Source organism: Rhineura floridana, chromosome 6 (assembly GCF_030035675.1).
Source record: "Rhineura floridana isolate rRhiFlo1 chromosome 6, rRhiFlo1.hap2, whole genome shotgun sequence".
Lineage (NCBI taxonomy): Eukaryota > Metazoa > Chordata > Lepidosauria > Squamata > Rhineuridae > Rhineura > Rhineura floridana.
This window is the reverse complement of record NC_084485.1, coordinates 48,749,075-48,765,893: the sequence shown is the minus strand read 5'-3', so window position 1 is coordinate 48,765,893 and position 16,819 is coordinate 48,749,075. Positions and strand designations below refer to the sequence as shown.

The 16,819-nt window shown below is 41.0% G+C and overlaps 1 protein-coding gene across 5 annotated transcripts in view; it reads right to left on the bottom strand.

Moving 5' to 3' along the window:
* Nucleotides 1-351: 351 nt before the first annotated feature.
* NDRG3 (NDRG family member 3) overlaps nt 352-16,819 on the bottom strand; it is a 63,148-nt gene continuing 46,680 nt past the window's right edge. For 4 of the 5 annotated variants that reach the window (XM_061631723.1, XM_061631721.1, XM_061631722.1 and 1 more), the window contains 13 exons: nt 16,526-16,631; nt 16,174-16,294; nt 14,487-14,549; nt 12,765-12,825; nt 11,810-11,896; nt 10,118-10,174; nt 9,318-9,421; nt 8,415-8,480; nt 7,040-7,091; nt 5,852-5,899; nt 4,895-4,930; nt 4,756-4,807; nt 352-3,053 (listed from right to left, as the gene is read on the bottom strand). In XM_061631723.1, coding sequence (XP_061487707.1) covers nt 2,875-3,053; nt 4,756-4,807; nt 4,895-4,930; nt 5,852-5,899; nt 7,040-7,091; nt 8,415-8,480; nt 9,318-9,421; nt 10,118-10,174; nt 11,810-11,896; nt 12,765-12,825; nt 14,487-14,549; nt 16,174-16,294; nt 16,526-16,631 — 1,032 coding nt within the window. In that variant the 3' untranslated portion in view covers nt 352-2,874. The remainder of the gene's footprint in view (nt 3,054-4,755; nt 4,808-4,894; nt 4,931-5,851; nt 5,900-7,039; nt 7,092-8,414; nt 8,481-9,317; nt 9,422-10,117; nt 10,175-11,809; nt 11,897-12,764; nt 12,826-14,486; nt 14,550-16,173; nt 16,295-16,525; nt 16,632-16,819) is intronic. The other variant, XM_061631725.1, reaches the window with a different exon arrangement.

The window sequence follows — 16,819 nt, the reverse complement described above, 5'->3', positions numbered from 1 at the left end:
CTTATCATTCTGGAAGAAATCTGTATGCTACAGCTACACGTGATCATGGATCTTTTTGCAATTTTTAATTTTATTAGCTACACCTCAGCCTTTCTGCCATGGCCCTCAAAAACATGTTGCATACAGAAGACGGCCATCAGCCTTTTTGCCTGCCTATATCTGCACTGCACAGAAGAATGAGCAAGCCACTCATTATGCTGCCCATCTGTGCTGCATGTTTTTAAACATCAGAGGCACTCAGTGTTTCATTTGGGAGCTCATTTGATAAAAATGTTTTTCAGTTCTGTGCTCTGAAAATTAATGTGCACTTTGAAGACTAATCCAAGAGGAAAAAACTCACACAGAGCCACATTAACAATGAGTATTGATTATAGCTTTATTTAACTGGTACGAATTTCCTCTCAGGCAGAATCTCCCAGTTCCATACCTGAAACAGAGCTGAACCTGGTTTTCCCCAAGGATCTTGGCCCCATGAGCCAAAGATATTCTGCCATCGTGTCATAAATAAGTCAGCTGCATATCTCTTTCCATCAGCAGCTCTCTCACTTCCCATGAGATCACACACTTCTGGTCTTCTGTGACCCAACCGGAAGCAGAATAGCAACACTGTTTTAAATTCAGGACATCAATACAATCTAGGAACTTTCTAACTCCCAGGGCAAACCTTCCACTTCCATCAAGAATGCTGAATTTGTCAGATAGTAAGAGTTTAATATCAGCCTATGAAAAATATATAAAAAACAGGCCTCAAACAGTGCACACTGTTACAATATACAGTACGTCAGTGCATTCCCTTAATCCAATAGAAGTTCAAGAGGCCTGCATGATGCAAGCAGAACAGAACAGATCCAAAATAGTTCCACCGCCACCTCCCATGTTTTTGCCACAATACAATGGTTTGGAGAAAGACTATAGAATTGAGTGCTGATCCTCCAGATGTCCTAAGGTGTAATCTGAAATCTCAGCTGACCAGATCATTAAATTATTCCCACAAATTGCCAACAGCATGTTTCATAATTAAAAGGTTTGGGAATTACCCAAGAAGAAGGTGTAGTTGTATTCACAACCCTATTCAGGGCAGTTTTTAAAATGCCAGTTTTTTAACCAGGTAAATGAAAAAAAAGACTACATGCATATTCATACAATTGGCATGGTAACTATAATGCATCAGTGTTCAGCAAATTTAGCAAACATCAAATAAATATTTCTCAAATTTTTATCCATTCAAAATTATGAAGCCTGTTTGGTCTCTCCGCTACATCAAAATTGGTATTTTATTGTAGAACTTTGTGTGGCTACTTGGTCCTAGGCTGAAAAATCTAAAACCTTCACCAATGATTTAGAAATTAAGTATATCAATCATTAAATATATTTCTGAATCTTAGTTTCATTTTAGAGAGCGTGGCTGTTTAACACATGTAATTGATTGCACAAGTTATTCTTTTGTAACCATTGGTATAGGATATTTGCATAAACACCTTAAACCAAGTCTTATTTTGTCCTCAGCTTGGGGAAGCACTGGTTCCCCCCTCCCCTCTGGGTGGTAAAAAGTCAAGTCATTCTAAATATCATCCAGATCCATTTCTAAAGTCTCCATAATGCAGCCTTCTGGCTACTGCAGTGTGTAAATAAATCCCTTGCACACTGCTGAATAGGGCACCTTCATTAGGGAGAGTTAGACTCATTAGAAGGCTTGCCCTTTCCTTTAATCAGTGGCCCAACAGCCCTGGTAAGAGATCCTTTTGTAGACTTACAAGAAAGGCAAGCCTTTCATTCACTCAACTGTGAAAGACCTAAACTTTCCTACAATATCAAATTATGCAGTATGCTGGGATCCACTCAGGAGTTCAGACAGTACAGAATTCAACACCCACCCCTGAAGTTTTAACACACTGATTTTTTAGCCCACCCCAAAGACATTGTAAAGACTGCAGCCAAGAGCCCTAATAACCTTCAGCAGAAGCACAACTAGAAAGCAGTTCTAAGTGCATAAGCCACAGAAACGATTTGGATTTTTAAAATAAAAAACAGGAGACCCACCACTTTCACATGGTTTGACAACACAGGAATTCAGGGGAGAAAGGATGGAACCTTCATATACAGTAACTCTCTGCTAGCACCAATGGAATGTTAGCAGTAATGGGTGAGTACAGATGTACATAGTTTCAGTGGTGAGCCTATTGTGGAAGTGCACTCACTACATTTGCAACACACGTACTGTCTTCTTCTCTATACTGAGCTTGGAGGATTCTGCTTTTCCAGTATGAGCAGAAAATGGATTTGCACAGCATTAACTGGCCAGCCCTTGTGTCACCCATAAAGGTCCCCTTTCCTCACTTTTCACAGCAGAGCTCTGCACAGCACCAAATGGCTGAGCTTTGGGGGTCAGTCATTAAGCCTCCCCACTTTCTCAGAGCATTTTCCAACAGTAAAAAACAAGCCCACACACACATACACAAAGGAAACCCCTTTTTAAAATGCCAAACATTTCAAGCAGATAAAAATGAAAGCATGGAGTAGTGGCAAGAAAGGAAAGAGACAGCTTTTGACTGTGTGTTAGCACAGGAGCAAAGGCAGGGAGAAAGTCGAGCTCACCTTGCAGAACCTCCCCCCCCCCAAAAAATCCCCACAACCCCACTCCTGTTTTCAGCTACATCTGAACACACCCTACATTTCTGTAGCCAATACAAAAAAAAATCCAAAAACAAAGTCAGAGAGACAAATAGCTGAGAAGGTGGCAGGCAGGATAGGCAGGCACAAGGTAGGAGGGAATAACTGGTTAATGCCACATGTTTGGATGAACACTGACTGGATTCTGGGTGGGCTCAGAAGGGGAGAAGAGGGACTGTCTGGGTACATAAGGAGATTGCTTGCTTAGCAGGACACTTCCATCGTCTGAGGAGTATCGTGGACATCAGCTGCTCCAGGAATTCCAGCTGCTGCCTCTCCTGGGTTGCTGGTCTGAGACCGTGTTTGGGCGCTTTCTCCGGAGCCTACGCTGGAAGATGACTGGGTCCGGGAGCGCATCAGTCTGGTCATGCTAGCAGATGGCACTGGAAGAAGAGAAGCAGGGAAGACCAGAAATAAGCAATTTTGTTAGCTGCTACAAAATGCCCTGTAAATGGAAGAGACATAAGGAGAAAAAAAAGAAGAGAGAAGCTGCTTGAAAACAAATAAAAAGGGATGCATCACCTGTCTGGAGCTGCCACTAGGGGGCTGAAGCAATGTTCGCTTGGTAAATAAAAAAGGTCTTCAAAGCCATGTTGGCCAAGGAAAAACAAACGTGGGAACATTTGCAGTGGAGAAACAGCAGCAGGAGCAGGAGTTTAGTCCTCCCACTTCTAATTCTTACCTGCAAATGCAGCCCCACCCAGCCGTTCCACCCCCACTTCCTAGCTGGGCTTACATTTAAAGCCCACCCACCTGCAAGTGCTTCTTTGACAGCACACCCTCTCCATATTTCCTGTATGAGGAAATTCCAGGACTGGGAACTCTGTTTCCATATAATTCCACTCCCAGACATGAAGGTGAAATGCACGCCTATGATCAAGAGGGGGATGCTTAAGGCCTGAGGTGGACAACTGCCAAAGACTCTTTGCAATGCAGTGATGCCATCTCCCTCTGTGCATATAGGATTGCTCACATAGCTTTTTTTTCAAAAGCGGAAATAATACACTTCACTTCTGGATCACCACTGAGCTGCAAAACCATGCAACAGTCAACCAAATGCAAACAAAACCAGTAACAAAATTGTAACGCAAGAAGTGTACAGTGGGATGGCCTAGAATGCAAAAGGTTGCTAGGCCATGCTAGAAGCATCATAAAAAGAAAAAAAAACGCAACTCAGTCAAACCAGACACATATTTGTAGGTACCTGACTCAGTGCTCAGGTGACTGAGCTGCACGTAAGGGACTGGAAGCAGAGACAAGAGAGGGAATGGGAAACACAGGTTAGCGTAGTCACAACACGCCTGGAAGCGCATATGCTGCTTGAGTACCAAGCATGAATACTCAGCCTTTCAATAGCTGCAGCGTGATAAACCTTCAGGAGTCATCTATCAGCACGGCCGATAAATGACTTGCAAATACAGGTTCTACTTTCTTGGGCCTTTAGCATGGGAAGTGACTGTATCTGACCCTAAAATTAAAATGTATGTACCTTCTTTTTGCTACAGGTACATAGATCAGGAAGAGAAGCAAGACAGGTACTCCCCAATAAAGATACCTGGAGAAAAAGACATGCTCCTATTTTGAAATCAACTGGCCTAGGGTAGCTACAGCAGTGTTATTTTAACCACAGGCTAGCTTGGCAATTAACTTTTTCCTTTCTGGCACTCCGTCAAATTAAATCTCATCACTGAGGAATTTGGGAAGCTAGACAAATCCAGATCTCCTAAGCAGAGACCAAATTATTTAGAAGCTAGAATACAGCATAAGATCAGGTGGGAGATCTCTAGACTGACTGTGTCAATTGTTGCATTACTATGCACTGTAAGACTACAAGAGAAAGTATCTTATGACCCCCAATACATTTACACAGGCTGATAATGCCCATGAAACAATAAATATGCCGATAGTTTAGACAAGTCCTTCCTTCAGTCCAGCAATAGGTATGAACCATATTGGCCATGGTGCAAAACACCAAGCCTCCTAAATGGAAAAAAAATAGTCGTATCAATAGTCTAGTGAGGTCTGCATGATAAGTAACCCCTAATCTAGACCTCTACAAAATAAGGTTGTGTTGTCACTACTTACTGTAGCCCATTCCCTGCACAAAGTACTTGAAGGCTTCAGTCAGTTTCCCAGGCTGAAAAACAAACCAAATGTAAGTAAAGCCAGGTTTGTTTTCTAAAAAGTGTACTAGATCCAGGAGATCCCTAAAGTGAGACCTCACCTGAACAACTTGAGGCAGCCCTCCACAGTCTGCCATCTGCAAGGAAAAAACACCAGAGAGTTAAAACAAATCTAAAATGACATTGAGCTAAAAATGTTGACCCACAAATGAAGCCTAAATTAGCCCAGCAAGTGATGGATTATAGCATTATGCAGAGGCACAGTCTCAGTCTAAAGCACACACAGCTTTAAATTTGAAGTTCTCTCAGGAAAATAAAATGCATGGCATGCTATGACTGGGAGCCTACCAAGACTTACCCACATTGTTTTGGTGAAGACGACCAAAACAAAGATCAAATAGGGTGGGTTTAACCCCCATTTTTGGACTGAGCCTTTGGGGGAGAAGAAACTAGCTTTTTGAAGCACGTTTGTTAAACCCATTCCCAGCTGCCATTTAAGTGCAGTCCCCAGACTACACTTAAATGCAGGTATACAGCTCTGATTTCTTCCTCTAATACTAGAACTCAGGGGCACTGAATACAGCTGAATGCTAAAAGATTCAGGACAGACAAAAAAAAGTACTTTTTCACATAGTACATAGTTAAATTATGGAATTCACTCCCATAAGGGGAAGTGATGTCAACCACCATGAAGTGCTTTAAAAGAGGATTACACAAATTCATAGAGAATAAGGCTATCAGTGGCTACTAGCCATGATGGCTATGTTCTACCTCCACTGTCAGAAGCAGTATGTCTCTGAATACCACATAGGGAAAGTGCTGTGGCACTCATGTTCTGCTTGTGAAAGTCCCATAGGCATCTGGCTGGGCACTGTGAGAACAGTGCTGAACTAGGTGGGCTTTTGGCCTGATCCAGGAGGCTCTTCTTGTGTTCTTAAGTCCCCTCTCTTTTACTGGAGGATGGCAAACCAGGAATATATTCCTAGAGATCTCTCCGGAAGCCACACAGAACTCTTGAATGACAGCTCACAACATGGCCACCCAAAGCTGGTGGTTACCTTCAAGAGTGTTGTGTTCATTGGATCCAGCCGTGAATTGCATTCAACCTGCAAAGCACAAGAGAATATTCTGTTTCTCTTCGTTATTTATTTAAACATACAGGCTATATAATTCACAAGGATTTGTGAAGATGGGGACTGGATATAGAACGAGGATACCTCAGCAGCAGTTCATGGATATAAGGAATTTAGATGTGCAGAGCTTGGTGAATAAGTTGCACAGGTAATAGTCACTTTCTTCAGGGACAATGTCACTGTATTTTACGATATAGTTTGGATTGAGAGTTTTCCAGGGTATCTGACTGAGCAGAACAAAACTGTTGATGTGACTGATAAACCCAAGAGGTAAAAAAAAGTGCATTCATGTGAATGATGCACAGCATGTTGACCACAGGAAGCCAACTTGGTGTACTCCAGATGATGTTGGACCCCAACTCCCATAATCCCCAGCCAGCATAGCCAAAGGTCAGGGATGATGGGAGTTGTAGTCTCAGAACATCTGGAGGGCACATAACTCTGTTTATGACTAACTGGTTTGTTTTATGGCATATTTTAAGCATGTTTTAATGTTCTGATTGAATGGTAATTGGGTATTTTAATTATGTGTTTTATAATTTATTGTAAACCTCTTAGAAGCCATTTTGGCATGAGTGATATATAAATCAATAATAATCAATAATAAAAATAAGATGACATCAAGAGTCAGTGCAGAGGATAGAAAGTTAGACTTGGAGGGCCGGTATTCAAATTTCTGCTCAGTCATTACACTGGCTGGACAAGCCGTTACCTCACAGCCTAATCCACCTTGGAGGGTTTCTCTGAGGATAAAATGTGATGACCCTGCGTGCACTACCCTGAGCCCCTTGAAGTAACAGCAGAATAAAAGGAGATAAAATGAAACTCTGATGCACGTGTTCACACTTGCCCAGATATTTACCAAAATTGAGATATCCCACTCTCTCCCTGAACTTTAAGACACCAATAGAAAAAATTGTACCTGTGTCAGACAGCTCATCAGTAATGAACCGTATTTTATCCTCACATCAGTTGAACACTAATGAACAGGAGCAAGTCTTTTGCTTGATAAATATTACTTCAACTGGCTGTGTGAAATCTGCAGAGTTCTACCTTGATCATGCAAGGGATGAAATAGAGGGAGCAAAGAGCATGAGGGCCGGACATACTTACCACAGCTTCAACTGCAGGTGAACTGTCCCCAACCACTAATAAGACAGGACACCTGCACAAAAGCCAAAGAATACAGTAGTAACCAGCACAATTTAAACAGCAGCAACATCTGTTATCAACCCTGCTCAGTTTTAATCTTTTGTAGGAGAGCCAGCATTTCTGTAAAGCAACTCTAAACCAAGACACCACACAATTGTATTGTGCAGTTCCCATTCATTTCAAGACCCTAAGTTTCTAGTCTGCCAGCCTTATTTATCTATGTTATTTATTAAATTTATATCCTGCCCTTCCTCCCAGAAGAAGCCCAGGGCAGCCTTGCTCAGTGCATTGTTACAGAATGTCACACAATGCATATCACACCATACCAGGTAACTGGAGGATTGGGAAAACATCCCAGAGCAGATTTGGAGGGATGTAACGGATGTGCCCAGAGAAGAGAGGTGGGGAGTTCTGTTGCACAAGCAGAAGTTGTTCTGCTCATGCAGTGATTTCATAAAAACATAAGCGCCTGCTGAATCAGGCCAATGGCCCATTGAGTCCAACATCTTGTTCTCACAGTGGCTAACCAGTTGCCCATGGGAAGCCCACCAGCAGGACCTCAGCACAAGAGCACTGTCCCCTCCTGTCATTTCCAGCAACTGGTATTCGGAAGCATACCGCTCCAACTATGGAGACTTCACTGGATACAGCCCTATTGCAATTCCACACTAGGCCCCTACTTCTTAATGTCAAAGTGCATTCATATGAAGTGGTGGGGCTACAGGGGAAGCAACTCATCATGTTTTGTTCACATGTGCAAATCTTTGCTCCAGCATGTGGCTTGAGGAAAGCTACTATCTCTGTCTTTAGGGCAGAAGCCAGCTCAACAGTGTGCCAATTGGCTGAAGGCCTGTGACATCAAACAGCCATCTCCCCAGAAACAGTTTTTCAAAAATTTGAAGATCAAATTTTTGTTTTACTTATTTTTTTCTGTTGTTCCACAGAGCAGGTCCCAAAACAATTGGTTCAAAATTACAAGAAAGGGGATTTCAACTAAACATTGGGAACAACTTCCTAACACTATGAACTGTTCAACAAAATCTCCTTTGTTAGAGGTGTTTAAGCAAAAATGCACTCTAAAAAGAGTTAGAAGCATAATCTTGCAAGCATTGTATGTCTTGATTATATAAAAATAAAGGTGGCCAGACAGTCTGAAGTGTTTTTTGAGGGGCAAAAAAAAAAAAAAAAGAGGAGGGCAACCTGCTTCCACAGGATAAATATGCTTAATGGGTGTGTGGGCAGTAAGTAGCAAAGCAGAAGAAATGTGGCAAAACTTAAAAAAGGAAATTCCACATAGTTTCAAGCAAGGGTTCAAAGATTATCACGATCAACTTACTTGAGTGTTTTTCCTGCTTCTTCATTCGCACCCAAGATTGGTCTCTCAATATCCAGATCTCTACGGCTAGAAGACAATAGCAGAGGACAAAGTCAAACCAGGCTGGCATGGAGGTCATATGGTGCACACTTGCAAAACTATTAGGCTTGAATTTAACTATTGTTTTTACATTGACAAGATCAAAACAAAGACCAATTAGATTCCAGTTCCACATTTATCGACATCAAGGGAACCAACAGCTGATTAGAGGAACAGAAACTATCTCAAAATAGGGAACTTTATGGAATTAGGTGTGCTTAATACTCCTGCTTTTGAGAATATGAGATGTGGGAGATGTCCCAGAAGTTCCCCTGATCATACATCCTTTTTGTTTAAAGCAGCCAGACATGTGCACAGGCCTGGACATTACAAAATCAAAAACCAATACACACACAGAGCTGCTTTAAAAAGAGAAGCTACTGGGAGAACAAGTCATGGACGGTCACCTGCTTTGGCCCTCAGTCACCCCTAAGCTTGATGGAGGATTCTTTTCTCAGTCTCTCTAGCTGGGACTGAATGCTCAGTTGTACTTGCTGTTTTCATCAACTAGAAAGCAAATGAAACAACAAGGCTTAAGTGATTTTGCTTGGGTAAACAGGCCCAACAACTAGAACAACACTACAGGATCACAAGGTAATAGAGTGGATCCTAAATTGAGGAAGGTGACCTGGTAAGACCATTTCTCCCAAAGTCTCTTTTATGAGGGAAGCTCTTGGGTAGTACAATTTAATATACATTTTATGGCATTTGAAAAGTATACCATACTCTTCCAATATGCTCTGTCAGCTGCTGCTGAAGCACTATTTATACTTTCAGTGTTGGGAGAGGGGGAATGAAACAGGATTTTCTATACCAGTCATGTACCTGTTATAGGAGGTGACAAAGAGCTGAAGGTTTTCTTGATTTATGTCCTGTGCAATATGAAGTCTGTATGTCTGGATCAGATCCAAGTTAGCTTGCAGCTCTTCCTGATGAAGAATGACAAATATTCTAATCAGTTGCCTTGTTGATTTTTATAAAAAAATAGCAGACATACTAATGTCATAGGAAGAAAGGTTTAGGACCAGCTTGGTGGAAAGGATAGCCTTCACCTGTATGATTCTCCCTGTTTATGTTCTATTCATATGTCCACAAGTATGGTCTACTAAGTTGGCAGGCACAATGGATGGACCCACAGTTTTGGAACTCTCTTCCTATGGAACTACAAATAGCTCTTTCAGTACAGGCTGTCAAACATGCCTTGAAGACTCATTTGTTCAAATTTGCCTTTTACAATGTTTTTATGCAACTGATTCTTGAAACTCTGTGCTTCCTTATAATTCTGGGTTTTTTTAAACCAGTCAAATATGTTTCACTTGGCTTTCCCTTAGTTATACACCGACTTGTGAGGCCTGTGTCCTAAGAAACTGAATATAAATATTTTATATAAAGTGTTTGTATGAAGAGCTTGAATATTCCAGTGTTGGAAAATTTAGCAATTCCTGAACACTACAGAATACACGAGGAGGAATTAAAATGTCAACATGCTCTTCTTACTCATCGAACAACCTAAAATTGTTCTTACCAGCAACTACTGAGATTAGAATCAAGAACAGTTCATTGTTATATTTAAGGTTCATTACATAAATTAGCATTTTCATTATAAGATTCTGCAGTTGACTTACATGACCAAAATGGTGAGCCAGAACAATATCCACAATGTTGGTTGTCCACCCAGAAAACTGAAAAAGAAAACTCAAGTTATTTCAAGCAGTAGCATGTATGCAGTAGCATAACACAGAAGAGGCTGAGGCCACACTCCAATACCCATTTACTTTAATAATAATAATAATAATAAATTTAATTTATATGTCGCCTATCTGGCCGATGGCCACTCTAGGCGACGTACATAAAAGAATTAAAATACAGTACAGTAAAATACAATAATACAAGTAAAACAATGCAGCAGCAAGTAATAATAATGCAGGGTACGAGGCATTTAATCATAACAGTTAACCCTCCCCGGAAGTCCCAAAGGCCTGTTGAAAGAGCCAGGTCTTTAAGGCTTTGCAAAATGCATTTAGGGAAGAGGCGTGCCATAGATCTTGTGGGAGGGAGTTCCAAAGAGTGGGGGCCGCCACTGAGAATGCCCTCTCTCTAGTTCCCGCCAATCTAGCTGTTTTTGTCGGCGGGATTGAGAGAAGGCCCTGTGTGGCTGATCGTGTCGGGCGGCATAATTGGTGGCGTTGCAAGCGCTCCTTTAGATAAACTGGGCCGAAACCATATAGGGATTTAAAGGTTAATACCAACACCTTGAATTGGGCCCGGAAAACAACAGGAAGCCAGTGTAGATCGAACAACACAGGTGTGATGTGATCCCGGCGGTGACTATTCATAAGTAATCGAGCCGCCGCGTTTTGTATAAGTTGTAGTTTCCGGTCCGTTTTCAAGGGTAACCCCACGTAAAGTGCGTTACAGTAATCCAATCGAGAGGTGACCAGGGCATGTACTACCAGTGGGAGCTGATGAGCAGGAAGGTAGGGTTGCAGCCTTCGTATGAGGTGTAATTGATACCAGGCTGCCCGGCTCACTGCCGAAATCTGAGCCTCCATGGACAGCCTGGAATCAAGTACAATCCCAAGGCTACGGACCTGGTCCTTCAGGGGTAGACTCACCCCGTTGAACTTCAGGTCAACATGTCCCAACCTTCTCTTGTCCCCCACGAGCAGCACCTCGGTCTTATCGGGGTTCAACTTCAGCCTGTTCCTTCCCATCCATCCACTCACGGAGTCCAGGCACTTGGACAAGGTCTCCACTTTCCATTCTTTATTATCCTGTACATTGTGTAGTCAACATAGTGCCCTCCAGATGCTGCCGGACTACAACTTCCATCATCCCTGATCACACTTGCTGGAGCTGAGGACACCACTTTGGCTACCCCTGCTGTATATAGATCTGGCAGGCAAGCACTCCATCCTTCTCTTTTTTTTCCTGATATTGTACTTCTGTCACAGTGTGTATGAACACAGAACTAAGTATTTTTCTTGTCGACCAGGTTTATCTCATTGTTTTTTCAATGCTGGTTGCATTCCATATGTATTGCCATTTTAGAAAAGTATATGTATGTGTATTGTTTGGCTCTGTGTCAGCCTCCATGGCCGGATATCTATAGTAATACAATATAAGTGATCAGGATGCAAAACTGATGAATGCACTTGGAGCTTTGCTTTAAAAAAAGCAAGGAAATGAAGGACAAAGCAATAAACAATTATATAGGGGTTTTTTGAAAAAATGTTCAAGGCACTTCACATGGAATTTTAGTAACTGTGTAATGTAAATCAGCATTATCACCCCAATTATGGAAGAGTAACTCCTACCTTGGATGCTGCCCAGTCAATCCAGCCTTTTGCACATGGGTCAACATTAATAAGAACCATGCCTTCGACCAAGTCAGGGTGATTCAACTAAAACAAAACAAAACAAAAACAGAATACCTGTAAATCACAGATGGAAAAAGATTTAATCCTACTTCCTTCCAAGACTGGCACATAAGAAGCTGGGACATGCCTTGCATGACTCATCTGCCTAACAGAGTAAGAGTAAGAGAGATGCAGAATAACTTTTTAAATGAAAAATAGGCCCTTTGTTATATACTGTAGAAAGTTTCACAATCTAGTACCATCTATTGGCAGTAACTGAATTATTGATTTAAGTCTCAATTAGAAAAGTAAAGTAAACCTAATATGAGCAAGCAATCTTAAACAATTACAAAATACAGTAGCTCATCATTTTTCTTAAGTTGTGATTAGCTACAAAAATGGAAAATAAATGAAGATGTAATATAATTTTATTCAGAACAGAATGTTTTTAAAAAACAACAACAGGAAACACATCTAGCTTTTATGTTCTCAAATATTTGTGCCTTAAAATGTGAACGAGTAGGAAGGACTAGCCTAGATTACAGCAACTGTAAGGCAGCCACATATGTCCCACAGTATTAAGGATTCATGGCAATAAACACAATTTAGCTGGGAAGACTTAACTAGCACTTAACAGTAAATTTACTAGTTTTGTTGAATGATCTTCCTTTCTTGAATTAACTGTCTCACTTTTAAACAACTTCTTATGAAATTCCTCCAGAGGGTTGGAACATACATGATTCAAGCCATTTCTTCTTAGCAGGATTCTTTGTTCTATTGTTCTTAACAGTATTTCTCATTATTGCGCTCATCTCTGCTACTTGTGCTTTATAAACAGGTAGCCCTATGCATGGAGCCTAGAGAGATTGAATGTACTCCAACAGGGAAAAATCAACAGACAAATGCTACTTACTGCAAACTTGCTAAGGATATAAGCACCAGCTCCAACTCCAATCCCAATTACATTTTTCAGGCTGAAAGACAGTTCAAAATGAAAATATGTTTCAGTTCTCATAGCTAACCCAGCCATCATCCTTTAGATCAGAAATGTGATGGAGATCTGCTGGAAGGGTGCCATTTTGTTTTGTAGTGAAGGACAACAGGTGGTTATAAACGTACTGGATGCAGGATTTAAATAAAACTGGTCAACTGTTTTCTTTCCACGCAACATAAACAGATTTATTTCCTCTATTTCCATAAAAATTAATCTGGGAAATGCTATTTATTTGGGCACCCTGCAATTAGGCTAATTTGGAAAAATCTAGATTGACATGAACTCAGACCATATTGCTTCATTTTGCATAAATTCTCATCTACATTATAGGTCCTTTGCACCACACTGTTTGCCTATGTTTGTACTAGGCTATAAGCCTGAGATTCTGTTCCTAGGTAAACCAGGATATTTTGTAATCTCTTCAGGCATTGTAGAATTTATGTATTAATTATGTAAATTCTACCTTGCATGAAGAGATTACAAAATGCTAACAGCCTTGGTGTTGGGAAGTTTCCTGCCAATGGAACTATTCTACATTTCTGCATTCATGGCTTCTTTGTCATTCATATGTAACTAGGTTTGGAGGTGCTCAGATAGCTGGGCCTCTGATAAAAAGTTTGTTAAATATTTTTTATTATTTATGTGGTGTACATGGTTCTCCCTCTCCCCATTTTATCCTCACAACAACCCTGTGAGGTAGATTAGGCTGAGAGGTAGTGACTGGTTCAAGGTTACCCAGTGAGCTTCAGGGCTGAGTGGTGATTCAAATCCTGGCCTCCCAGGTCCTAGCACAACACCCTAACCATTATCCCACACTGTCTGTCTAGTCAAGGACAGGGTAGTAATGGCTTGGTTATCACCATTATATATCATAATAAGTGCATGTGTGTGTGTAGGAATAACGTCAGGTAAAAGGCCGAGACTAAGAGAGTAGACTGTGTGCATGAAGGCCAGAGTGATGACAGAAGGACGATGTTTAAATAACATTTTGATATCAATTACAAAGAACAAAGAGAACTAAGCCTGAGCCCCCTATGGTAAAGACAGCCCTTCTCCACAACCAATGGCCTTGAAGGGATGGCAAGAATCACAGCACCAAAGACCTCAAATTGGTATGGAGGAAGTATAAAGTGTTAATGGGCAGAGATGCTCCTGGATTGTTTACAGAGATGAACCAGGATTGTTGATTCTATCTATACATTGTTGCCACAAATATCCGCCATCTGGGTTTGGAAATAGCGGGGCTCAGTGAAGGCCTGAAAGGGCATTTGAGGTATAACCCCCCGCCACCCTAGAAGCAAGTTGGAGATTATACCACAGCTTCCACGGAGACTGTGACACCACCATCCTCTCCAGTCTCCTGTATACATTACAAGCACATCTGGCCAGTGCTGCTTTTGCATGATTGTGCTTGGTTAGCAATATTGGGTAACTAGCCTGCATTTCTTGCCTTTCAGGATGATCTACAAGGGCATCCTCTGCTGGGTAATTGGGTATATTTCAATAAATCTTTAAAACTTCTATACTGGTGTGATTAGTAGGATCACCCTGGCAGCGACCCACCTACTGATCTGATCAGCCAGTGCTCAGGGTTATTAGTAACAGCTAAATCCCTGCCTCAGGGTCACTCTATATACTTACCTCAGATGTGTAAGAACAGCAGGGAGCATTTCAGCTAATTCATCAACCGAGGGGTACTGGTATCTGAAACCATAAAAGGGAAATGTTAGTTAACAACATAGGCTAGCAAGAGCTGACATATTATGAACATTAACTTAAAACCTGAAGATTTTATTTCATGGCACATTGTCAAACACACAACTCTGCAAAGGAACTCCAACAATGATAGATCCTGAAGCATGACCTATGGGGAAGAAATGAGTACTGACTAAAGACAATTTAGAAGCTGGAGTGGCTCATAAAATACTCGTGTCATATATGCCAGGGCTCCCAATACTATACACCTTCACCTGTCATACTATGCCCACTTATATACGCATCTCATGAGGGACCACCGCCACAGCAAAGATGCATAGACAGGTATGGGAAGCCTTTATTTATTTATTTATTTATTTATTTATTATTTGATTTATATCCCTCCCTTCCTCCCAGCAGAAGCCTTTGCATTTTTGTATCTTTGCCTTTGTATTTCAAGCTTTTTCAACAACAGAAGTAGAAACAATTCTAGAAACAAGGGAGAGCAAGGAACAAAAATCCTTTCAACCCATTCACTGTCACTTCTATGTTAATTAAGTTTTCAAAACACTTTCAGGGAATAATGTCCTCATGTACTAAAGCAGAACATAGTACTATATAAAACTATCAAACTTAAACCACATCAAAAATGAGGAGTAAGAGCAAGAGAAACTACAATATCAATCACCATATGGGGGTTGGGCAAAAAACTTTTCAGCCCTAGGTCTACAATACCTTCTAACCCCCCCCCCCCTTGCTCTGTAATCTCAATTCCAATGGCCTATGTATCCAGATTTATGATCAAGATCTACATCAAGACAGAGAAACGATTGCAAATTCACATTTTTCTAAATGGTTTACTTTTATTATTTCTAATACTACCTGGCCAAATTATTTAGATATTTTAACAAGACCTTCACTTCGTAGAGCATTTACCGAACTACGCTTACAGGTAATGCTCTCGTCCATCTTACAAGGCAGATATCTTGGCACACCGTATGATCAAAGGTTATGTATAGCTGGGTGCAAGGTGCCAGATGATCTCTTACATTATATGTTAGACTGCCCATTGTTTTCTCACCCAAGAGCAAGATTTTTGGTTCCAATTTTGAATATGAAAAATGAATTAAATAGATCCCAAATAGTCATCTTTTTGTTATCTTCAGTTATACCCCATGTAATAATTTCGACTGCAAACTTTGCTCTGGCCGCAAAGACTCTTAGGGCTAGTTTTATTAAGAATAGTGGTTCTAAATAATGTTTTAAATTTTTACTTTTTAACCTTAGATGGTAATTTTGTTTTAATACATATATGACTATACTCCTATTGTAACAGCCTATGGCAATATACAATAAACTATTGATTGATTGATTGATATAGCAGTTAATAAAATTTGGATTGAAGAGTTCTCTTAAAAGCCAACAATGACGGGGGCCAGGCATATTTTCCAAGAGAGGGAATTCCACAAACATGGGGCCACCTTTGAAGAAGTCCTGTTCCCTGGTACCAATTTTTCTGGCATCTCTATAAATAAGCCATAGAGCAGGACCTGGGTAGGCTCATGTGGATGGTAGCAGTCTCGTGGAAAGAGAACCTAACCTTCTAGGATAAGAGGAATATTATTGCACTTACCCAGAGGGAAAAGGGGGAGCCCCTTCTTGTTGTCCTGGTGCATCAACATGGCATACAGCAAAGTGTTGAGTGATTTCCTGCATGTCTTCAAAGTTGAAAAAAGCATTGAAACAGGATTTATCTGTAAGAAAAATGCTGGGAATGACTGACTATGAAAGTACTGCTCCATTCTGACTTTAGGCTCATGCTTTCTACTACAACCACAGCAAACTTAACAAACAGAAAAGCGAACAAGAACTGAATCTATGTCACAGCTCTTTCTTATCCCTAAGTCACCAGTAAGAATACAATTGCTGAACTTGCAAACAAAAAAGCACACAAATCTGATGACCTACAAATACAGAGAACTTACGGTTGAGGCCAATATCATGGTATGTGAGGATGGCGGGCCTGTTTCCCTTTGGCATGCCCCGCATAGTGACATGAACAACACCACAAGCCGTCTCAATGTCATGCTCCTACAGGGTGGGGGAAAAAAAACACAACCCACCTGGTTGTTAGAGAAAACAACCCCTGGGGAGACATCTTGAATGGGAAGCAGTGTGCCCCCAGCAACACTTATTAATAATTGAGGAAGCAACTTTCCAACTCAAACACGAAGCATTCAAGGTGACTTACAAAAAAGGAGAGTTTATAAATTGTCAAG